General features: G+C 39.0%; 1 protein-coding gene across 1 annotated transcript in view; it reads right to left on the reverse strand.

Moving 5' to 3' along the window:
* Positions 1–3793: 3793 nt before the first annotated feature.
* Positions 3794–26676, reverse strand: part of LOC126298204 (homeobox protein GBX-2-like) — a 377119-nt gene continuing 354236 nt past the window's right edge. Inside the window, exon 3 of the mRNA XM_049989509.1 lies at positions 3794–6995. Within this exon, the coding sequence (XP_049845466.1) occupies positions 6750–6995 (246 nt within the window). The 3' untranslated portion in view covers positions 3794–6749. The remainder of the gene's footprint in view (positions 6996–26676) is intronic.

Consider the following 26676-nt stretch of genomic DNA (forward strand, 5'->3'; position numbering starts at 1 on the left):
TGTAAACGGAAAACCTAACTGCTTTGATATTTGTGGGACAATGTAATAATACAAAATAAAGGTTAAGAGAATAGCAATGTAGATATGTAGCTCGTAGACGCTTATGCTGTCAAAATTTCGGGCGCCTCCACGTTTACTAGCCCTTTCTGAGACTGTATAATATGACCAGCTCATTATTTTGGCCGTAAATTGTATCAAGTTTATTGAGTACAATTCCTGATTTACTCTGAGCATTTTGGTCACTAAAAACAATGTCAAAACCAATAAATCATTCTACGGGGCCTTCTTGTGTCCATAACGTGGGAATAATACTCATTTGTGACTTACAAGAAACATGCCATGCAGTTTTTCATCTGCTTGCACTCAACTCTTCTTTAAAGCGATCATTAATGACAATCATAAGTGATAAATTATTTCGTTTTGAATTTTGCCAGATTTTCCTTTGAACGCAGAAGTGCCTTCCAACTAACACGAATGAACTGTTTCTGTGGAGACCATGTTCCAGTAATTCAAGGTAACTGCCTTCCTTGTCGAAACTTTCATCTTCAAACTGTCCTCTAAATGCAAACTCTTGCTTGGCCAAAAAACAAATAATCTCATTAAGTCTCTCGATTACGAATCTGGTTTGTTTCAAAATCGAATTATGTTTTAAGGTTAAAAATATGGCTTCTCCGAAATTGAATGTTCGGCTTGTCCAGTACCCCATAACTAAAGACTCTCTTGTTTCTGAATTCTGATGTCTCTCAGCTTTTCTGTCAAAATGTTTTGTCAACCTCCTCCGAAATAAGCTGAAATCAGTTCATTTTTAACCCAAGACTTACCAAACAAAAATATGTGTAACAATGCAATTTATTTTTTATAAAGCAATCCATAAGACAAGGAAACTTTTTACACCAAGAAAATTTACGTCATCTGATTCGTTACCATCAACCGCTTTAATGTATAAGTGTGGTTTGAATCGCTTGTCTCGAAAGTCCAGCTTTAAAACTGTTTGTCATCTAATTCTCGTAATAAAGATGCAAGAGTTCCCTCTGCACAAGTCATAATACAATCACTTAATCACCTACACTCACTAATTATACTACTAAAACAAGTTTTGTTAAACCAGACCTGAACAGACCGAAAAGAACACAGAGTTTCAAGACTGATGCGAGCCTCGTTGCTACGCTACAACGACACACTTAACTCCTTGTCTCCCTGCAGGCTGCAGCGCGAAACAAGTTCTACCTGTAGAAGCCTCCAGTGAGCTGCTTAACAAGATAATATCCATAACGCAGTGAAATCAGCTCACGAATGGATCGAGTGAAGCTATAGAAACATACAAAAGAAACTTACACTGTTATCAATGCATTGTTATACAAGGTGTAAATTTTAAGTTGACAAACCAGAATAACTCGAAACATAAGCTTCACACGAAAGAATGTGTAGAATCCATAGTTGATTATTTTCGAGGGGGACATCTGCTGGTGATAAAATTAGCCCGCCACCCCAGCCCTCCGGGGGTGGGTCGGGAGGCGACTTTAAAATTTCAAATGGAAACCCCCATTTTTTATTGCAGAATCAGATTATACTTAAAAATTACGTACATTTTGTCTTAAATATTTGTTTTGATTCTTGATAGTTGTCGCTGTAATTCAAGAAAATCCATGTTCTCATTTTTGCGTGGAATATGGTTACGGATAAATAAAAAACTGTTGACAAGGGCAGAGACAATTTCCGTGACACAGCTCAATCACTTGCTGCAGAATTTGAGGCATATACTTCACGATTAGCTATACCCACAGTTAACTTCATCTGCAGTTGGAATGGGCGGCCGCCCTCTCCCTGCCGCACTACATAATTCACCTGATTCTTCAAATTTCTTTTTCATATTCTTTAGCACATTTACTAACATGAGGCCTTACAACTGTTTCTGTCGGTGATATTTCCGCAATGACATGTTGCTGTTGCTACCGCTCTGATAAAATTTTACAAGCAGTGCACGGTCTTTCATCTCAGTAATCGTTGGGTTTCGTACAGAAAACTTTAATCTTCTTATCTCTTAACATCACCAGTCACTTTGCAAAAGAAGTAAAAATGCATTGCCAATTAACAAACAACATAATGGTGAGAAAACAGGAAACATTGCACTTTCTGACCGCTTAATGCGCCATATTTTCACGGTGGTAGAAGGTGGAACTATCAGTTTTTCGGCATACACCGCTAACCCACCGATTAATGAATATACCTACGATGTTTCAGCGTCCTGCAATGCATACAGCCCTCGTAGCAGCACTCGGAACACTTTCAGTTTAATTTTAACCACCCAGTATCATAAAGATGGCGCCATTTACAAAAAGAAAAAAAAAGAAACTTCCAAGTATTTCTTCGTTGGGTACGTGGGTCTCAGTTTATTCGAAAAAGATTCCAGTTTCGTCTTGTTTCAAAGAAACGCCTTAGGTTTTTCTCCTTCTAGGAATAGTGTTTGATTTCACCGAAGTATAGTTTTTAGTTTTTTCTGAAGAAGAGTTACATTTTTTCGAAAAATTTACTTCTTCTGAGGAGAAGTTTAATTTTTTAGAGAAAGAATTTTAATAACTCGAAGAGGCTTTTCAGTACCGAGCAGAGGAGTCATTAGTTTCTTGAGGACAAGTGTCTCTTCGTTTTGGAGAATAGTTCCTTTTCATTCTGAAGAATAGTTTATCTGTTTCTTCGAACAGCAGTACTTTTGTCTCCAAAATGCTTTTGAAGACTAGTTGTTATGTGTAAATTTAAGATTGAGGAATCTCTACTGGCCCCATCGCATACTTTAAATTAAGGTGGAAAGGTCTGAAACAGAGTCCACTCAGTCCTCTGAGCCCAAATGAGATGATGCTAGAGGTAAATAAGGGGCCTAGCTCATACGCACACAAATGATGTGGCGTCAAATTATAAAACTTGCACCAGACTGGGAGCCATTCAACATTTATTTATTTATCCAACTTCTATAGTTTACATGAAACAACGTCCAATGAAACTACTTTTAAAGACAAGTTTTTGTCTTTCCTAACTTCAGCGAGCTTTCTATTAGAAAGTAGCGGAAAACGTCATCACAAATATTTTTTATCACTTACTTCATGATATACAATATCTGATAATCGACAAAAAGTCCAACAAAACTTTAAAGTCTATGTTGGTTGAGGCTTTCTTAACGATTTGATTCTTTTGAAGACTCTCAGACTTAATATCATGTTTTGTTTTTAATCCCATAAAATAAGGGACGATTAATCTAGTCTGATCTGAATAAACGGACGAAAGCCATGAAAATACGATCATTCTTGGATTTTAAAAATTAATGTTTGAAATTCGATCCAAAAAATCTCTGAAGAAACACTCTACATTAATTTTGTCGCAATAACTACTGCTGTACGATGATAAATTTAATTCTAGAAATATGAAAATACTATGTATAAATCTGCATTATTTGTATCGTTTTTTATTATGAATATTCTTGCTGTACACCGTTCTTAGATGCAAATAGCCTACACACAATCATTTTACTCTTTAGTACATAAGAACAATTTCCCTAGGAGTCAATAATCTCACATCGTTATACCATATGGCACACACAGTAAATAATCGACCAGCCGTAAAACAAAACAGGGCATATGAAAAGATCTAGATCGAACATAATCTTAATATTCGATCAAATTACATGCATCTCTCGTTTTTCGCATTGCAAAGTTATAATGAAAAACACTGAAAACAGCTGAAATACTTATCAATGAGAGTTGGCATATTGACTCTTATTGCACAAAATGAATTTAACCAAGAATATTTTACACATATTACATTTATTATATTAGTTACTCACTGAACAGACTAGTCAGTCCGTGACTGCACATTTGTTTATGAGAACTACAGTCCGCTTTCTTTTTCCAACGTCACTATTGAACACTCATAGTCTCATTTACGTTGATATGAAGTCCATTTCATTATTAGATATTGTACTGGAAGTCAGTTTTGAAAGGAACTATTGTGGTTGAACGCCGGATTCTTGTTGAAATGCTTGCTGGCTTCCGTCTTTCAAAAAGAAACTCATCTTTATGTCGCAGTATGATTAAGTCACGGTTAATTATTGATGATGGTCGTTCTATGGAAGTGGTTCGGTAGGCAGTCTTGACCAATATTGTGAACAAATTTACTGTAGCTTGTCTTACTTCATCGACGAACAGAAATTGAATAATAGGCGAGGCACCACACGTATAATTAGTGACGAGTGTTACAGAGTGGGTTTACTGTGGTAAAAGGATAAGCTTACACGTTGGAATGTGTTCTTTACCTAATAAAGTGGCTCAAAATCGAAATCCAATAATATAAAGGTAACTGAAGTGTGTTAGGATTGGAATTGTTGCTCTTCACATTCCACATTTTACATGCTATTACAACACCGAGAACAAGTGAATGTTCCTCACATCTCAGTAAGGAGTTGATATGGAAATAATTGGAAAGAAGGAGAGAGTGAAACAGTCCTATTAAAATCTTCTTTTCTACGACAGCGAGGCTCCCCATAGTAGCTATCAAAGCTGCGGTATCTGAGGTCGATTTTTCATATTTCGAAATCCATCACTGTCTTCTGGTGCAGGTCATCGACATTACAAAATTCAGTGCTGAAGCCTACGCAGAACTACACAATATTTGGCAGATGTTAGACACGTCGCTGTTAGAAATTGCTATTAATCCCAGTCTGTATTGACTCCGTTCAGAGATACCTTCCGAAAGCTTTAACGGTAGAGCCCTAGTCGATTTTAAAAAGGATATGAGAAGATATCAGCCATGTTACTGTTGAAGAAACGAAAAGTTTTTCTTGAAAGACGAAGCTCAAAATGTACTGACATCTCAACGAATTTACTCTGGATGTGTATTACAATGAGCAGCATAGTTATAGAAATACTGCTCACTGTTAATCCCCTTACTACAGTGGCCACCAGTAATAAGGCAAAACAACTGCACAAGAGCTTTTATTTTCCTTTCTTTCCTTAGCTGCAATACTGCAGCGACTGGTAATGAAATGCTGTCTCGTTTTCAAGTAAATTGTGAGAAAGAAGCGATGAGAAATGAGGATATTGGCCACCTGCTTGAGTGTTTTACCTATCACTTCAGTGTTCGCCTGCACTGTTTTAGGAAAACACTGGGCTACATGAATGACACTGGCTACTGCCACCTCACTTTGTAGAATGCTTTAGAATAGGCACGAAGCGAAATTAATGTCACGTATGTGAATATTTGGCAGTGTATTCACTGGTAATCCTTGTTATGGTGTCCAAATACGCTTCATTCTTGGTAACAGACTTTAAAAGTTCACAACTAGGCACTCTGTCTCAAACATAGTTTCACGTGTCAGTACAAAATCACAAAACCTCATATAGCCCTATGCCTCATCGGATCAGCGTCTAATAGGATAGTTTCCAGTCCGCATTAAGGCAACAAATGTATAGTTGGCCTAAACATTACCTTCCTATCTATAAGGTTCACAAACACTAGCATTTCCTCTGAAAGTAAATCAGTCATGTGGGATACAAAGAGAATTTTTAGCTACTTTAGCCTGAAGGAATTCAGATGTTTGATACATTTTCAATCACTGGATTCACCATTACTCGTGAGGAACTGTCGAGTGCTTACAAACACTGTTTTTTATTCTGGAATGCAGGTAGGAGACTATCAGAAGTTTCCTATTTGAAAGTACAGAATATCTTCCTGTGGTCACATTAGTAGGATGGTGTAGCATAGCGTACTGAACATAGTCCTGATTTAGGTCAATAATGTGGTGTGACTTTGTGTTTGATTGCAATTCACTATATTGGCCTTCAGGATGCGCTTTCTCAATAAGACAGTACGCATAATTGAGTCTTTGTGAACTAGATACTGTGTTTTGTGAATAGTTTTAAAGTATATTGGATGCATCATTTCCACACTGTCAAAGTTTCCTTGATGATTTCTCGAGGTCCAGAATACTACAGTGAATCATCGGAATAAACGTCTTGTAAATACGTTTTCTGTTATTTCAGATACGTTACAGAGACTCTCAATTTAGCACGACACTGAGTGATGAATTCACATGCACATTCCCTACTGTGAACGAAGTGGGAATAGCAGTCATCTTCTTGGTGAACAGTCTACAGATGGCGACTAGAGCTCGGCTGCTCTACCGTCGTGACAGGCCTGATAGCACTTTCCGTTTAGTGTTACTTCAAGTGATAGGTGAACAGCAGATCCTCAGCTGGAAACTGTGGGCTTTGCAGTCAGATAAACTGTCGAATGGCTCACATAGTCTGTTGTGCTACTCCAAGTGCTGGCTACACTCGACAATTTGGTTCATGTACACTACGATAGGAACCACAGTGCTGGTAGAACTGGGGTTGTGGTTGGCGCAGTGATGTGTGCAGCCCAGCCGTCTGTCTAGCTGAAGGTACTGGTAGTTCACTGCAATAAGAGACACAGGGAACAGAATGGTCACTACATTAGTGTGACTCCCAGGTAATGGTCAATGCTTGAGATGCTGTAGTGAGGTGCTGCATATGTGGTGGCGTGAAACAGTTGCTTCTGGCACCCTTCCACATGCCAGAATACCAGCGACAGTGGTGTGGCCCTCAAATGAAGGTGAGGTCTGAAGGTAGCGGAGTGGAGCACTGCAGATCCAACAGTGTGCACTGGACGCCCCAGATGAGCAGCTGTTGGTCCTGGCGAATTTCGGCGAACCGGTGCCTGTGGACAAGGCTGGTCAGTGTCGTTCAGATGGCGGCCAGCCCTGGAGGTGGCGTGCCGGGTCTCGGTCGATGGTGTGGGGCGCGCAGCCCAGCACACTTCTCCAGCTGTTGGTGCTGGCTGCGCACAGCAAACCGGTTCACGTGGACCGGGATGGGCACCACGATCTTGGGTGCTGGACCCGCTCCAGTGGTGCGTGATCCGGCACCAGACGTCAGGCCCGCCTTGACGCGCTTCCACTTGGCCCGCCTGTTTTGGAACCAGATCTTCACCTGCGCACACAACCACCATGAGGCATCAGATAATCTGTAATGGTTTCAGTCAGCACACATAGACAGTGGGAGGTATACGAAATGATTTTTCAATGTGTACAAAACCATCGACAAGAGAAAATACAGATAATTTTAAGGTAAAAATTCCTGTACCTTTCCTCTATTTTTTTTCTTTTTTGCATCATGTTGTTTCCTGTGAGTTGCTGTGGAAGCTAGGGCTACTTTGGGGGTACCTAAGGGGAAGGAGGCTGCGTTCAGCCTGAGCACAGGTAGTCCCAGTCTTCAAGAAGGGTCGTCGAGCAGATTCGCAAAACTATAGACCTATATCTCTGACGTCGATCTGTTGTAGAATTTTAGAACATGTTTTATGCTCAAGTATCATGTCGTTTTCGGAAACCCAGAATCTATTCTGTAGGAATCAACATGGATTCCGGAAACAGCGATCGTATGAGACCCAACTCGCTGTTTTTGTTCATGAGACCCAGAAAATATTAGATACAGGCTCCCAGTATGATGCTATTTTCCTTGACTTCCGGAAGGCGTTCGATACAGTTCCGCACTGTCGCCTGATAAACAAAGTAAGAGCCTACGGAATATCAGACCAGCTGTGACGCTGGGTTGAAAAGTTTTTAGCAAACACAACACAGCATGTTGTTCTCAATGGAGAGACGTCTGCAGACGTTAAAGTAACCTCTGGCGTGCCACAGGGAATGTTATGGGACCATTGCTTTTCACAATATACATAAATGACCTAGTAGATAGTGTCGGAAGTTCCATGCGGCTTTTCGCGGATGATGCTGTAGTATACAGAGAAGTTGCAGCATTAGAAAGTTGTAGCGAAATGCAGGAAGATCTGCAGCGGATAGGCACTTGGTGCAGGGAGTGTCAACTGACCCTTAACATAGACAAATGTAATTGTGGTTGTTAGTGTTTAACGTCCCGTCGACAACGAGGTCATTAGAGACGGAGCGCAAGCTCGGGTTAGGGATGGATTGGGAAGGAAATCGGCCGTGCCATTACAAAGGAACCATCCCGCCATTTGCCTGAAACGATTCAGGGAAATCACGGAAAACCTAAATCAGGATGGCCGGAGACGGGATTGAACCGTCGTCCTTCCGAACGCGAGTCCAGTGTGCTAACCACTGCGCCACCTCGCTCGGTATAGACAAATGTAATGTATTGTGAATACATAGAAAGAAGGATCCTTTATTATATGATTATATGATAGCGGAACAAACACTGGTAGCAGTTACTTCTCTAAAATATCTGGGAGTATGCGTGCGGAACGATTTGAAGTGGAATGATCATATAAAATTAATTGTTGGTAAGGCGGGTACCAGGTTGAAATTCATTGGGATAGTCCTTATAAAATGTAGTCCATCAACAAAGGAGGTGGCTTGCATATCACTCGTTCGACCTATACTTGAATATTGCTCATCAATGTGGGATCCGTACCAGATCGGATTGACGGAGGAGATAGAGAAGATCCAAAGAAGAGCGGCGCGTTTCGTCACAGGGTTATTTGGTTACCTTGAAGCGTTACGGAGATGTTTAGCAAACTCAAGTGGCAGACTATGCAAGAGAGGCGCTCTGCATCGCGGTGTAACTTGCTCGCCAGGTTTCGAGATGGTGCGTTTCTGGATGAGGTATCGAATATGTTGCTTCCCCCTACTTATACCTCCCGAGGAGATCACGAATGTAAAATTAGAGAGATTCGAGCGCGCACGGAGGCCTTCAGACAGTCGCTCTTCCCGCGAACCATACGCGACTGGAACAGAAAAGGGAGGTAATGACAGTGGCACGTAAAGTGCCCTCCGCCACACACCGTTGGGTGGTTTGCGGAGTATAAATGAAGATGTAGATGTAGGTAGATGCAATGCTGATTCCCCAATTCTCTCCTAAATGGGTAGTGTTTTAAGTATACTAGATAGCTTCAGCGCAAGTAATGTGCCCATTATCAAGTAATGTTTTGTAGCACCTTATTGGAATACACTTCTTAAGATACTGGTAAAAAGAAGCAACTTTTAGAGAAGATCTAGTATCATGAGTAGAAAAAGGCGAGTGTTAAAGCAGTTTTACGCGGTTTTAGAGTGACGTCTCCTGTGGAGGACTAATTTTTTGTCTAGTATGCTTACTTTGAAGCTGTGACTTTGAAGTCTTTCCTCTTTCATTATGTTTCAGGACACCACGATATAAAACAATTGAATCGTTGGGTAAGAAACATTTGTCTTCCGCTTTTTCGAAAACGAAGACAGCACTTACAGTGATATCCGCATCGATATTGCTCGGCCGTGAGTTACCGTTTTAATCGGCATATCTGTGTTTTGATACGATCTCCACTGTACTTATTTCAAAATTAACATATTGACCTACTGACCCTTCTGATACTACAGAATTTTAATCATATGAGAGAGAAATAAACTGTAGCAGCAATTTGCTTAATGAAGCTTAATTTGGTTTACTAAATAAAGGTCTCAGGCATTACATTGTACGAAAGTGTAATGATAAAAACTCAAAGAATTAGTTGTTGGTCCAAAAATTGCATGAGACTTTGGCAAACTAAGCCCAAGTGAACAAAATACTTTAAGTTCAAAAACCTAACAAATTACTGGAATAAATCTACAATCATTAAACAGTTCTGGGAGAACTGATTCAAAAAGATTCACTAGCATTAATATAAAACTTAGAGATAACGAAGTCCTTGTTGTTAATGAAGGTAAAAGTAACACTGCAGTAGTTATGTATGAAGAAGGGTATATCAACAAAACCTTACAATCATTTCTTTAAAAAGAAAAAAAAAGAAAAAAAAAGAAAGACATTAAAGAAGTGAAGACTCACCCAACACCCAAATATTAAGCTCATCATATGAAATTAAGTATAAATGCCTACTATCTTTTATCAGATGCCAATGTTCAACATTGCTTAATCACTAACCCTGTACCTGCTAAGCTCTTAGCCAAAGATTCATAAATGTCAGTACCCAATAAGTCCAATTATTAATTCAAGGAACATTCCAGCTTATTACTCCTCTAAGAAGCTTAAAGATTACCTTAGTAACTTTTACACATTTGAAGAAAACTTCCCTGTTGGAAAGCCCCAATAATTAATGATAGCAGCGATGTACACATACCAGACAGTGCCAGATTTGCCTCCCTGGGCATTGTAAACTTGCAGAAAAATATAACTGTCCGTGAAAGTATTTAAATAATTAAATGCTGTTAAATAAGAAACAAACAGCTTTACAAGGCAGAGATACGCTAAGTCATGGAGATGTTAGAATTAATTGTAGCACATAACTATTTTTATCAACAACAAAATCTACATGCAGGCAAATGGCATAGTAATGGAAAGAACTCTTGGAGGACATTCAGCCATTATTTTAGTAATCTTCTGCAAAAAAAAATTTTCAGGGCCTATACCCATTTAACTGGCAAACTGATTTATTACAAAAGGTATGTTGATGATACTATCATCTTGCTCAATTGTGCAGTAGATGAAATAGAATCAGTTCCAAATGTCACGATTAACATGCACCACAATATCAAATTCACTTTTGAGCATCAGACAGAAAAGTATATCAATTTTCTTGATCTTAGAATAAAAAAAGTTGAATCAAAAGCTTGCATTTGAAATTCCTAGAAAACCAATCACCACAGATGAAATTCTTCATCCCATCAAATTCAGCACAAAATGACATACCTCAGAACCATGTTGAACACTATAAATATAATACCCTTCAGTTCATCTGTGAAGGTGAAATAATCGATATTATTAAAGCTGTAGCAAAAAATAATGTCTATAAGCCACATACAATTGGCTGTCTGTACACTAAAATTAATTATGGTAAATCATATCCAGTAAATTCACAACCAGCAGCAGGAAAGGAACTATTTGCATGCATTCCCTTCCTAGGCACAATATTATACCAAATTTCCAATTTTTTTCCAAAAGACAGGAGTATAGATAAGTTCCCACACTAAACCCTATCGACAATGCCGGGGTAGACTGAAAAGGGCTGTTTGTGGACGACGTGACCCACGAACCACTCTGAGGGATGTGGGACAATCTGGACCAACAACACCTTCATGAACTTGTGGACAGTATGCAACGATGAATACAGGCATGCATCAATATAAGAGGACGTGCTACTGGGTATTAGAGGTACCGGTGTGTACAGCAATCTGGGCCACTACCTCTGAAGGTCTCGGTGTGTGGTGGTGCAACATACAATGCGTGGTTTTCATGAGCAATAAATAGGGCGGAAATGATGTTTATGTTGATCTCTATTCCAATTTTCTGTACAGGTTCCGGAAGTTTCGGAACCGAGGTGCTGCAAAACGTTTTTTGATGTATGTGTAAATATTAACTACGATGATGAACAAATGTGTTGTTCTCATCCCGCCATCCCAAACTGTAATTTTGTATTTTCTGCAACTCACGTATAAAATGTGAGAATCGAATAACTGTATATATAAATGAGTGTAAATATATGCCTACTCCATAATATGCAATGAGAAAAAAAAACCTACTAAAACATTTTGTCCTTTAATAATAAGTTTACTCTTAGAATCGAAACATTTTTCCTGTTAATATTAACATGTTCCATATTGTACAAGAGTTTTGCTCTGTTTACATCTTTGGTCAATATTTAACGAATGGAATCTTTGAATCCTTGCTTAATGATAAACTTTGTAATGTAAGCAAAAGCATCAAATTTATAGCACATGTGTGGTGCCCAACATTCATTTTAATAATATTATAAAGTGTGCCACAGTAATTTGTTTACAGTATGTGTGTTGTGTGGAATTCAACTACATATACATCGTACTAGAAAACCACATGGTCCACAACTAAACAAATCGACATCTACTGGAACTTATGTAAGTGAACACATCAATTTTGCATCATATATAAATAAATACAAACACTTTAGTGTATTTTTATTAATGAAACAACTTATTAAGTGGCGCTAACTACTCACATATTCTTGTACATTTTGGAGCAGACACCATGCTGCTGGTCAGCAAATCAGTGTAACGAGAAATATTAGCCATCTCAAAATGGGCATGCATGGTAGGCTGAAACTGCTTATGTTACTAAAATTAAACATTTAGAAAGTATTCGTGTCATTCACCATCTATCATTGACGATCGCGGAGTTCACTGGTTCCAACATGGATTAAATAGTATTTCGTCTTGCTTTCGTTTTTGCTTCTCGATTATAAAAACAGGTTTGGACGCACGAAAGGAAGCCGCTTGCGAGTTCTAGTGACCGATGAAATATTTTCTCTTCCAAGACGCGTCACAAGAAGTACACTCAACGTCGCGGAAGTGGTTAGACGTCCTCCGATGTCGCTCTTCTGTGTGATGCGTAAAGTTTCCAAATACTGGTTTTACGTTTTGTACAGTAAGCTGTAACAAACTATACCATTTCGATTTGCTCTCAGTGATGACTACCCTTACCGTGTATCGTAGGATATGTGCTGAAGGGGTGGTGATTGCGACGCCTTTTCTGGTTAACACTGACTACAACTGACTGCCCAGCTTTTATATTAACATATAGTTCCTTTCCAAAGCTGTCCACCAACTATGTTAAATAACACGATGGATGCTACCAGCTGTTCGTTAGTGGTTGTTATGAGTGAATATGAAACACGCGAGAAATAAGCGGCAAAGTCTTAAATTACGGAACTCAGATACCTTTGTTACAGAAGTTAATGAAGTTGTCACATGCTACAAATATGTCAACTGTAAGTGATTCTCTTTTAAATGTAGCTTTGCCTCCGAATCCTACCAACAAAATGGAATAAACATTTCTCCCATGTTGACTGTTACTACTCAGAGGTCTACTAACTTCTACAACCGTACAGATGGTGGTCCATACAGTACGTAGTTTATATGTAAAGTTTGGGTAAACACATAGACTGTCTGCACCCAATGGCTCTAGGAAAAACGTAAACCATTTCTTACCGGAACCTAAGAAATTAATATATCATAAGTAATGTATCTTCCGTCGGTAAAACAAAAAGGGATGGTTAAATTGAAAAGTGCTGAATAGACCAATTTCTTAGTGTGTAGAAAAGTATTAAAATTTAAAAATATAGCAACTCGCTATCCTTCATTCGTTGTCCACAAATAGGGAGAAATAAGAAAAGGTGATGCAGAACTTGAATAATCGGAGATTTTGGAGGGCATGCAATCTGTATTCCCTGCTCTAGGTCGTATAAGGTTTAGTATGCACTATGGTAAGGATTGGCGAAGAAAAAGTTCACAAACTGCAGACCTACTTGTTAACCTTAGTCACTCAAATTTTACCGGACGCTGTGTCTATTCATGGAACTAGATGCCCTGTACATCCTTGTGTGCCAGATGACAGGCACATCAGCGAACGATTTTAATAGCCTCAAGTATAGGCACATCAGCGAACGATGTCGGACCCAAATGAGGCGCATCAAACGAAATAGATCTCATTATGTTGAGGCGAAACAAGGGCCATATCACTGTCAGAGGTACAGAGACGAGCGAGTGTGCTGGGCTTACCTCACAGCACCATTACCAGCACCACGTCATCAAAGGCGCCTGTACTTGGCAAACAAAGGACTGCACCATAATCTATGAGTGAAATTACAAATTAAAATAACATTTCCAAACATCGTCTGTGCATACTTCAGTATATTAATATGAACATTGTAAGGTCTCAGAAATTATGCAATGAATTTGTTAAACAAAATATACGAACGTAAGAAAAACGCAAGTGGCGCTAAATAATAAAACTAGAAAGCTGAAAATTCGTCAGTATGGCCCAATTAAAACTTACAGGTTTCGACTTGGTCAGAGCAATGTTTTGGTCAAAATCAGAGTTTTTACGAAAAATTTAAGGTGCTAAATATCAGACGCAGAAAGATGAAAATTCGCTTGTAACCTCAGTTACAAGTAGAAATCCTATATATGTGACACCAATACGCTACCGCTAATAGTTTCCAAGTTATTTATTGAAAAAGCAAACTTAAAACAAATACGTCCCTATTCATAACAGATTACGTATCATTTGTGTTTGTAATAGAAAGTTCTAATTACAGCACTCGATTACAATAATACTATAATACCGCTGTACCAAGGTTCAAGAATGTATTGCAAGTAACTATGAATACAAAAAATCTTAAAGAAGCAGTTCAGGGGTGATTTTCTACTGTCGGATCCGTTCTACAAATTCCAGTAGACCTTTAAATGCAATCGAGCTAAAGGTTTTTCAGTAATTAAAGCAAACTTAACTCTATTTATATAAAATTTCGAAGGTTGTAAATTGTTAAATTATAGAGATATTAACTGTTTGTCTGCCGCCCGTAATGATGATAAAATCGCGTCCCAATTGGCGTGATTGTGTTCCACTGTTAAGGCGAGCAATTATCGTTTGGTGGTCGGAAGTCAGGACCATAGACCATAGACAATTTTACTTGGAACTGAACTGTTAATAGAGCTCTTTGCGAAAGATGTATTATTATTAGGGATGTTAATACATTTTTTGCATGTGAAACTATGCTCACTATATCAATCAGTTAAAGCTCAACACTTTTATTTATAGTCCTAGTAGTGACTAAGTATTTTTACAACACGTGCTATACATACAGATTATGATAAAAGCAATAATAATAACAGTAAAAAATGAAATAATTATGATAAACATGACTAAGACCTAATAAAGTAAATGCTGGCAGTTTTTTTACAACAGGTGCTATACATACGGATTATGATAAAAGCAATAATAATAACACTAAAGAAAATCAAATAATAATGACAAAACATGAGAAAGATTGGCAATAGTAATGAAGGTTTGTGCAGATGTACATTAATATCTTGGTGTGTAAAGTAGATGTTTACTGGTGTAGCGAGTTTTGGGGAAGGGAGATTTAAGGAGGGGGAAGAGGGAAGTAATGAGGTGAAGTGCATTCATGTAACAGAGGAAGGCATTACTGTTGCTTAAGTAGATACATCATTAACTGTTTTTTGAAGCCGGGCATGTTTTTAAGTTCTCTAACATAACGAGGGAGGTTATTCTAGAGTCGGGTTCCCGCTACTGTAAAGGACTTGGAGAAAGTGACTGAGCGATGCAGTGGAACGGAGAGGATTTTATTATAATGGGAACGTGTCTTTCTGTCGTGTTGTTCCGACATGAGCGTTAAGGACGAGGAGAAATATGAGGGACAGTGTACATTTATGAAGTAGTAGATGAGACAGAGTGTATGGAAATCTCTGCGTTTGTCTGCACGCAGCCAGGACAATTTTGCATATGCTGGTGAAATGTGATCAAAAATTCGAACGTCACAGATATATCGGACGCAGGCATTCATGACCAGTTCTAGATGTCGGGAGTTTTCCTGAGAGAGGCCATGTAGGATAATATCGCTGTAGTCAATGATTGGGAGTATAAGCGTTTGTACTAATTTCTTTTTCAGTTCGAAAGGGAAGAGTTTTCTTATATTTTTGTAGGACATGAAGGGATGCTGATGCTTTTTTGCACACTGCAGTTACGTGCTCTGTCCAATTTAGATTTTCATCTATTATTACTCCCAAACTCTTTTCTGTGGGAGAGAAGTTAATATTTGTTCCATTTAGGATAAGAGGTGGTACGTATTCCCGATTTTTTGGCCTAATAAGCTTAGAATGACCAACAAGTATCGCTTGGGTTTCAGATGGGTTTAGTTTTAGACCTATGTCCAGTGCCCATTTTGACAATGCATCAAAGGCAGTACTGAAATTTTCAATAGCTTTCTTGAGATTGCTTGGTTTCGCACTTAGATACCACTGAAGGTCATCAGCATACATATGATATTTGCAATAGGTCAGAACCGATGACACATCATTGACATAAAGAGAGAAGAGTATAGGACCTAATACTGAGCCTTGGGGAACACCTGACACTACCTGCCGCCATTGTGATTTTATATTCCCAGACAGGACGCGTTGCTGATGAGACGTCATGTATGAGCGAAACCATTGCACTGCACTTGGTGAGAAATTTAGATCGCTAAGTTTGGCTAGTAAGATGTCGAAGTCGACAGTATCAAATGCTTTGCTGAACTCTAAGAAGCAAATGATAGTCGCTTCTTGTCTGTCCATGGCAAGTTTCAGGTCATCTGTCACCTTTATCAGAGCGGATGTTGTTCTTCGATGTTTACGGAAGCCTGATTGGTATTCGTCTAGTAGGTTGTTAGTAGTTAGGTAGTTGGTGAGCTGGTCATGAACTATATATTCTAAGGCCTTTGACAGTCCAGGAACAAGACAGATGGGCGCGGTAGTCAGAGGGTGCTGTGGCGATGTCCTTTTTAGGCATGCGACTTTTTCTTATGGGGCTATCTCAAATCCTTGGTGTATACCAATCGTCTGCAGACTCTGGCTGAGCTACTGAACAATATTCGTGTTGCTATTGCCAACATCGACACTGACATGTTGGAAAAAGTGGACCGAAACGTCCGATTTCGACTCTCCAAATGCACTGAGCAGAACGTAGACCACATTCAAGATATCATTTTACTCTTTGTAAAGAAAAAAGAATTAACTTGATGTCTCTAATACTCCCTGATTTTGTTAAAAATAAGAAAGCTTCCACGTCACATCCTGTGGGATTCTCCTGTGTGAACGATTTCTTGAAATTGAAATTTAAAACTTCAGCTTTCCTTTTGCTACTTTCAACTGCCAGTTACTGCACGTTATTTTCTATGCCCTCAGGTTCCGGTCAGTAAATCCTTCAACTTACCTAAAGTCGCTTTAGTTTTTTACGGCGGAGACATTGGCAATTTTGGAAGTGTGCAGGATTGTATCTACAACACCCTTCTTAAAAACATTAAGTGTATCCGACTTTTAACGTGTCATTAAGATATTCAACACCGGCTGTGGAAGAAAAAAATCAATTGTTTTATACATGCTATTGTACTGGAATATGTTGGCAGTAACAGGAGGGAGCAGACAATCCAACTGTTGTGGGGGCATACCTAACGCTGGCATCCACTATGAGCATAAAGGGAAAAATGTAGTTTTCAATAGCGCTTATGTTTTCATTGTTATGCACCACTTAGGAACAAATTTAAGAAATAGAATGAGCTGATAACATAAAAAGGTCTAATTTACTTTTAATATTATTCGTTAAAAAATTATCTTAAAAAATTGTGACTCCTCGAGATTTTGTGAATGTTAGTTTATATAAATTCTCCCTACAATTAAGTACACAAATTCATTGCGCATTTTTGACAGCTAAATACGAAAAAACTGTGGAGTTCATACAAAAAATAAGAAAAACACCTTACACAAGTGCAATCGGAAAATTATAAATATATGTGTACTTACTCTGCTCTAACAGTTCCAGTTGCATCAGCTGTAATTTGACAATGAAGAATCTCTCCTTGGCATTCTACTATTGTCTGCATTCCCATGCTGTGATCAAGTGCAAAGTGCGTGATTAATTTTTCTGAACCACAGGTGAGAATCACAGAGAAGTGAAAAAACTTGAACTGGCACTTTCACCTACCCTGCAAAATCTTGAGTTTCACAGTTTTCTGGAAATAGTGTTAAGCGGAGAATACACTACAGCCCCTTACGTATCTCCATTACCCCAGAAGGCACCGAGAACACAACATTGGACAAATTACAATGAGTACAGATGCTTTTAAGTACTCATTCTCCTTGCACTCCAACAGAACAGGGAAAAACCCTTATATATGGAATAATGGGAATCACTCTCAGCCATGCACTTCATGTCGATGCAGATAACAGCAGAATGTCAAGATGGGAATCTTTGTTACCATATTGCAGCTGATTCAATTGTTAAAGTCATATTCAAGGTCAATGGCGATACGTTTCACGTTCCCCCCCCCCCCCCCAGGAAGGGGTGGGGAGGGGGAGGTTTACCAGTCAGAATCTATCTCCTTGCCACCCCTCGCTTTGATCTCGTCCAATATCCAACAGGAATCTTTCGAGGCCTGTGCTCTGCAGTGAGAAGACCAGCCTCCAAAACACGCAATTTATGCTCACAATTTAAAAATGACTTTATTATCGTAATATTAAGGTGAGGCCCTACAATGCTAACTGAGCAGTGTGTTATTATTTTGAGAACACACCGAGACAATGTGTAAGTACACTAACGTAAGAAATGTGTAAATACGTCAACAAATGGCGTACAACATGCGTAAATATAAGTACATCTCCGAAAATGCATAACAAATGGCGTATTTTAACTCACCTCCACCTGAAGTACATGGGAAAGTATATTATTTTTTCGCAAAAACTCCGAGTCAGTGTGTAACATGGCGTTTGACATGTGCAAATACACCAAAAATGGCGTATGACATCAGCAAATACACCTCGTAAAAAAAGCACTGGTAACAACCGTCTACAAGAAGGCAGCAGAAGTGGTCCATAAAACTAACGTCCGAAATCTTTCATACTGATTTGTTGTAGAAAGTTAAAACATATTCTAAGCACAGACATAATGAGGTATCTTGAACGGAATAACCTCCTCCTTACCAACCAGCAGGAATTCCGAAAACATCGATCACATAAAACCCAACTCGCACTTTTCTAACAAGACATACTGAAAGTTTTGGATCAATGCAGTCAGGCTGATGCAGTGTTTCTTGGTTCCCGAAAAGCATTTGACTCAGTACCACACCTACACTTATTGTCAAACGTTCGGTCATATGTGGTATCGAGTGAAGTCTGTGAAAGGATTGAGGATTTTTTGGTAGGGAGTACACAACATGTTATCTTAGATAGAGCGTCATCGTCAGATGTAGAAGTCAATTCAGACTTCTTGTGGCCTATGCAGTTATCTACAATGAAGCACTGTCCTGAATAAGTTGCAGAACTATTCGGTGAGATCTTCATCAGATTTCAGTGTGGCGCAACTTGGTTTAAATGTTCAGAAATGTAAAATTGTGCAGCTCACAAACCGAAAAAACTTGTATGATATGACTATAATATAAATGAGTGACAGTTGTAATCGGCCAACTCATACAAATACATAGGTGTAACTCTTCGTAAGGATATGAAAAGGGATAATCACATAGGCTCAGTTGTGGTTAAAGCAGGTCGTAGATTTCAGTTTATTGATAGAATGCTGGAGAAGTGCAGTCAGTATCTAAGGAAGAGTGCTTAAAAATTACTCCTGCGACACATTCTAGAACATTGCTGAAATATGTCACATCCATATCAAATACAGCTAACAGGGATATTGAATATATACAGAGAAGACCAGCGTAGTTGATCACAGGTTTGTTTGACCCATGGGAGAGTGTTAGAGTGATGCTCAAGAAACTGAAATGGCAGGTTCTTGAAGATAGACGTAAACTATCCCAAGGAAGTCTACCAACAAAGCTTCAAGAACTGCCTGTAAATGACGACTCTAGGAATATACTACAACCCCCTACACATCGCTCACATAGGGATCATGAGGACAAGGTTATAATAGCTACAGCACGTACAGAAGCATTCAAGCAATCATTCTTCTTGCACTTCATACGTGAGTGGGATGGGAAGAAACTAAAATAACTGGTATAGTGGGACATATCCTCCACCATGCACTTCACGCTGGGTTGCAGAGTGTGAAGGTAGATGTAGATGTTGATAAACTGCATAACGAATGACGTATACTCAAACACCTCCAGTATAATTACATGCATATTTGTATACTCTCTATGAAGTTGCTAGTCTCCCATCAGGCACCTCACCAAGTGGCGGATAGGGGAATGATATGGTCGCTGCTGGGGATATGAAATACCGGGGTGACAAAAACTAGCGGCTGCTGCCTTGTAGATTGATATTGTTTATCAAAGGCTAAAGGAAGAAAACCTTGAGAATAAATTACCTGGTGCCCCTGAATGTGGGTTATGCAGTGTTCCAACTCCTCACTCAAGTGAAAAAATTAAAATGCTAAAACACCTAATAATATGCCTCGAAAAAGCTGGAATCTTGAACGAGGAACTGGGCAAAACAAAAGTAAAATGACATTTCGCTGATGGAACGTGAGAGATACCTCCTCAAAACTGAATATATTACCTACAGAACTTGACATGTTCAAAATGGATGTTGTCGTTCACTCCGAGACCAAGAGATATGGGAAAGGCGAAGTACTTGGCAATTATGTGCATATTTTTTTAGTGGGGTCTCCAAAGTGATAAGAGCCAAAACAAGGGTCTCCGTTATGATAAAGAAAGCATGGTAAAAGATAATCACAAATTAGGAATTTATTAATGAACTTACCATTATGTTGGAAATGACTCTATTTGCCAGGGAAGTTGTCGTTATTGGAGTAAATGCACCCACGTATGATACAAGAGCTCAAGAGAAGGATTATTTCTGGACAATCCTTAGGGAGACTATTGAAAAAATCGAGAGGAGTAAGGAATTGGGTATCATGTGGGATATGAACGGGAGAGTAAGATTACAGAATCATGCATTGCAGTGGAAAAACATGGAGGTACAGAATATAATGACAGTGGAGAACGACTGACTGAAATTTGTGAATAGTTTGATCTGAAAATTACCAACACATTTTTTAAACACAAGGATATTCAGAAACATACTTGGCAACAGAATACCAGGGAACTCCATTCCATAATAGTTTATCCTAACATTAGACAGGCAAGTAGTTTCAAGGCAGCATACAGTATACCTTATAGAAGAGCTTAGTGTGGATCAGATCATTATCTAGTAAAAATGAAGAGTTCTTGGGCCTGGAAGAACGTAAAGAATGATACCAACAACACTAAATCGAAATACGCCTAGAAAGCTCCAAATCGACACTTTAGTGTTGACAGCCTGCAAGATGACACTGTATGACAAATCAGTATCCGTCTGTAGTTCTTAAAATATGGTGGTGAACAAACTGTGAAACTAGTAAGAATGTTATTCAATAACCTATGACACGGAGATTCAGTAGCCAAGGAAATGAAGCTAGGACATATTAATACCACACTCAAGAAAAGGGATCGCAAAAGCTGCTCGAACTATCAAGGAGTTTGTTTTATAAACACATTAATGAGAATTTTTGGGAAATAATTAAAAATAACTTGGAAATAAAGTTTGAAACCCAGGAAGGAAAATGTGTCACGCGTAGACCATATTTACACTTTACGACAGATCTCACAGAAACATAGGAAGTAATCAAAAAATACATAGCTAATTTTCATGAATATGAAAAAAGCATATGATACTGTCCCAAGGAAACTACTTTGGAGAACATTACATATGGCGAACATAAGGTGTCCTTTCATTGAAATAATACAAGCAGTATATAAACATAACGTATGTCAAGCAAAAACTGGTAATACACTTTCACAGAAATTTGTAACAAGCAAAGGGCTGTTACAATGCTGCTGCTGGTGATCAATATTTATAGCACAAGATGTAGATGCAAATTAAATATGTAATCAGTTTTCAACAGAATACAGAAACTGGGGATTGAAGATTAATTATCAGAAAACAGACTACCTCACTAATGATCCAGATGATATATACATGGAGGGGAAGAGAATAAAGACGATCGATAACTTCAGTTATTTGGGACCCATTTTAGAGATGGAGGGAAAATCAGAGGTAGAAATTAATAAAAGAATTAGCAGTGGAAGGAAAGTCATTGGGACACTCAACTCAATCTTATGGAGCAGAAATGTAATAAACTAAACCAAAAGAGTCATGCATAAATCGATACTAGAGAGCATAGTTACATATGGACTGGAGACATGGACTACTAATCTGAAACACATAAAAAAACCTGTAAGTAGTAGACATGGACTTCTGGAGAAGATCAGCAAGAGTTTCTGGAAAAGAGAAAATAAGAAACGACGAAATAATAAAGAGATCATGTTACAAGCAGGTAAGAAGAATTGAGGAAGCCATACTACCAAAAACGATACTGGAGTGGGAACCGAAGGAAAAGAACAGAATGTACACTTAACAATGGGAAGACTTGTCGCAGAGGAAGAAGATATACAAAGTTAAAACAGCTTTAGGGACATGCTGAGGAGACAAATTAAGACCCTACATAACAGATGTAATAATTTCAGAGTATTTGTTAAGTTGGAGAAAAATATTCGTGTAAAGGTAAATATCAATTTTAAAAAGAATCTGTACACTCCAGAGCATGCAATGAGTGACAGCCTTCACATGTGTGCGATACATGACATGTGAAAGTCAACAAGACACACATGTGACACGAAACAGGGCGTGACACGTCAGATTGTGGCGAAACAAGTGCTGTATAATTTGAGACATACAGAGGCGAGAGACTGTGCCGGGACATCCCCAGTTCACTGTCACTAGCGCCACGTCATCATAGCGCCTGTGCGTAACATACAAGTATTGCGCCATAATCTAGGAATGAAATTAAAAGTTAAAGTTGCTTTTCCAAACTTTGTCAACACATGCTTCAGTATATTAATGTTTAAATTGTTGAATCTCAGAGTGATCAGACGAATATCGTTCCCTAAACATGTCGTTACAAGAAAAAAATAAATGGCGCTAAATATTAAAACAAAAAAGCCAAAAATTGGTCAGAATGTGCAAATGTATGTCAAAACTCAACTGTTACAAGTTTCAACTTCATCGGAACAAAATTTTAGTCAGAATCCACATTTTTACGAAAAGTAAGTTGGGCTAAATATAAACTTAGAAAGCCAAAAATTTGTATGAAGCCTCAGTTCGATATAAAAATCACAGAAGAAGTATGTGACCTAATTTTGGAACAAAAACGTCCTTATTTGTAGTAGATTACATATCGTTTATATTAATGGTAGAAAATTTTGATTACAGCACCTAATGAAACCCATTAAATAGAAGAGCTACAGCAAGTTACAAGACCTTGATGTAAATAACAACCAAAAGAAGGTCTCTTAAAAGTTATAGTTCAGAGGTTATGTTCTCCTGTCAGTTCCATTCTAAAAAATTCTAGACGCCGAAGTTTGAATGCAGTCGAACTAAAACTTTTTCTGTGATTAAAGCCTACTTAACTCATTTCATTTAAAAATTGTCAAGGTTTATAAATTAATAGACAACAGTGTTATAAAATATTACGTGTCCGAGAAAGGGGCCATTTAGATGCTACTACTTGGGCATAGGCCCCTAGGACGTCCGCTGCGCCCGTATACATACGGCCGGAGAGGCGCCAACGGGACCTCACTTCGCACCCAGCTACGGTCAAACGCCGGCTTACGCGCTGCATCGTGTGACATTACAACCAGACTGCAGCTAAACTCATGTTTTCGGTACAAACAGGAAATGAACTCGCGAGGACTGTACACCGTCCTGGAACGCTTAGATTTCGCGGAAGTAACTGTCTGTGTGCCGCCCGTAATGATACCAAATCCGCTTGGCCAATGGTGAAATTATTTTCCACTCTTGTGCCGAGCAATTAACTTAGATTACTAGAAGTCAGGGCAAAAGACCATTTATTGGGAACTTACCGTAGAGGTTGCCTCTGAACTGCTCGTAGTGCTGTTTATGATTGAGATATAGTATTTATTATTAGCATTGTCATCAGAAATATTACCATGTTGAGAGTGTGAAAGTTTATCAAATATATCTTTCAATTAAAACTCAAAATCTTCATTCATAATCATAATTTCTGATCCCTCTGAGTAAATAGAAAACAGAAGTGTTTCTTTCAGTGGGCAAGACTGGAAACTATGGTCAGTATGTTCTCCACCGCTTTCTGGCTGCTCACAGAAATACTTTTCAGGTTCTCGTAAAAGAAGGCGAACAGTATTACCTAATTCCAACCTTTCCTATTTCTTATTATTAACCCGCCGCCCGACAAGATATATCTGATGAGTGTGTCTCAGTTTCATGAAAAGAAAGAAGTTTTCTACATCACTAATAAAAAAGGAGGTAGAAACCATAATTTCAGGGACAAGATATTTTTTACCAGATCTAAATACACATTAACAGCTATTGATAAATCGACCACTTAGACGTGTGAGAATTTTCAAAGACTAACCATCTCATCGCAAACGATGCTGCTTATAGTCAGTTACAGCTTAGATAAGACTACCTGTGAATGCGTCAGGGTGAGAATGATGTCGGAGCGTGAGTTTTATCGAGTCATGGTATTCGAACATCTAAGATACAGCAAATTCGAGATAACTCTACACCTAGGTTAATGGAATCGTATCTCAATGCAGATTGCTCCTTTATTCCACAGAAACACTGTCTCCTCCACACCAATATTGTGTGATCATGCTATCAGATTAGGAGATTTCCTATGAACAGTTAAACTAACTACTGGAAGAGAGTGGACGCATCTACAAGAGCACAATTCTTAGAATTTTATGTATTTTAGTCATGCAGTTCTACATGGTCTAGATTATCGTCAAAGTTGGCAAACATATGCCGTTCGATTCTATGAAATAATGTAGAAAAAAACTGTTGGAGACGGCAGAAAGTAATTCTTCACCCATCAGAAGAAAGCATCACTCAACTCCACGATTCATGCTGCACATTTATACAAGAAGATTAAATGTGCAAACTAATTGGAGGAGTAGAACTATGCTCTTAAGTACCTTTACATACCCTGCTACATGTAGGAGCTTATAAATAAATAAGAGTAGGTATAATAGCCTCGTCCACGTTAGTGTAATGGTATAGACGCCCGATGACTGAGTGGATGAAGCACCACAATTACAGGAGCCTTGTAGTAGCCAGCTGGTTCTGCAATGACACTGGAAACAGAGAGAAGACGAGGAATGGTTCGTAACTTCCCAATAATAAATGTTTTTTGACTGTTGGGCCTTCTGACTGAGCGAAAACTAATCTTGTTCTGTCGCTATTAGCGCACCCTGAGGGTATTCACTTCCCCAAGCATGTGGCAGGGTCACTGTGTAAGGGGGAAAATCGGGGGAAGGACGGTGAAGTCTAAGTTCATGTAAGTTATATAATTAAGACAACAGATACATCACTAACAGATAATGCAAAAAATTCACCAATAGAAAGTAATACATAAACTGATGAGCCGAATATGACGACGTTGAATGCCACCTGTTGGCTTTTCGGGCACGTGACACAGTAACAGAAGTACGTAAGCGGAGCAGACATGGATAGGAGATCACCCTAGCGAAGATATGGGCTGCAAATGGGGAAATCCACTGAGATAAGCGACTCTGACAAAGGGCAAATTATTATTACGCTGAGCCTGTTAACCAGTATCTCGAAAACAGCGAACCTAGTCGAATGTGCACGTGCTACTGTCGTGAGCATCTATGGAAAGAGGTACAAGCACAGGGAAACTATCACTAGACGCTAAATTGATGGCCGTCCACGACCTTTCACAGAACGTGGGGTTTAGAGAATTGCCTACTCTGTAAATTAGGATAGATGGTGATCTGTGGCAAGTCTACTGAATGAGCACGATGTTGGTGCACGCGCAACTGTTTCAAGGCACACTGTTCATCGTACATTGTCGAACATCTAGCTCCGCAGCAGACCACCTCTACATGTTCACATGTTGACCCAACGACATCATTAATTACGATTGCAGTGTGCATGGGACCATCGGAATTCGACCGTCGATCAGTCGAAACGTGTCTGCTCTACGGGCGAATCACATTTATCCTACACTAGGTCGATGGTCGTCTCCACAAACGCCGTCATTGTAGTGACCGGTGGCTCGAAGCGAGCAGTGTGCCTCCAATGCAGGCTGCTGGGAGCAGTATTATGCTACGGGAGACATTTTCCTGCGCTTGTATGGGACCTGTGGTAGTAATCGAAAACACGCTGACAGCTGCGAACCACCTGCATCCCCTCATGCTTGATATCTTCCACAACAGAGATGTCAACTTTCAGCAGTACGATTGTCCATGTCTCGGTGCCAGAACCATGCTACAGCAGTTTGAGGAGCATTATCGTGAACTCACGTTGATGTCTAGGCGACAAAATTCGCCTGATGTAAATCCTATGGAACCCATCGGGTCCCATCACTGTGTACGCAAATCAGTGGCCCATTATTTACGCGAATTACACGAACTGCGCGTAGACATCTAATTCCACATGCCTTTCAAAACCCACCAACAAACACTCGGATCCCTGATATGCAGAATCAGTGACGTATTTCCTTCCAAAAACGGAAGGTCATAATGTTTTGGTTCACCAGTGTACATTTGCCTTTAAGGCGATGGTTTTGCAGAATTGAATTAAAAATGCTAAACACTTTAAGGTCTCCAGCCGTCATGTGATATGCAAATCAATGAATTTGTTAATAGTTTACCTTTTGAAACGTTAACCACTGAAAGATGTTAAACTAGCAGTATATTATCGACTTTAAACATCTAGCAGGTGCGCCGTTTTTCATAACAAGCCCTGGTACGCAGCATACTTTGTACACATATAAGAAATAGCTGCCTTTGTGTTACGTGAGCAAAATTACAGTTTTTTTTAATAATGATAAAATAAACTTACATTATATGAGACTAATCACTGTTTACTTAAACAATAGTAAAATATACTTTCATTATATCACTCTGTTGAAACAAATAAGTGTTACCCCACAATGAAGGCCTACTCAACGCATTAAACAGCATAGGTGCATCATATCCCAACCAACTGTTCATTCGATTACTAATTACGTCTTATGAAACTGCATCATTATGAGATTCTGCTGCTAGCTTGTAATCTCTGTTATTTTCTTGTACAGATCGTACATT

The sequence above is a fragment of the Schistocerca gregaria genome, chromosome X, assembly GCF_023897955.1.
Source record: "Schistocerca gregaria isolate iqSchGreg1 chromosome X, iqSchGreg1.2, whole genome shotgun sequence".
NCBI classification, from domain to species: domain Eukaryota; kingdom Metazoa; phylum Arthropoda; class Insecta; order Orthoptera; family Acrididae; genus Schistocerca; species Schistocerca gregaria.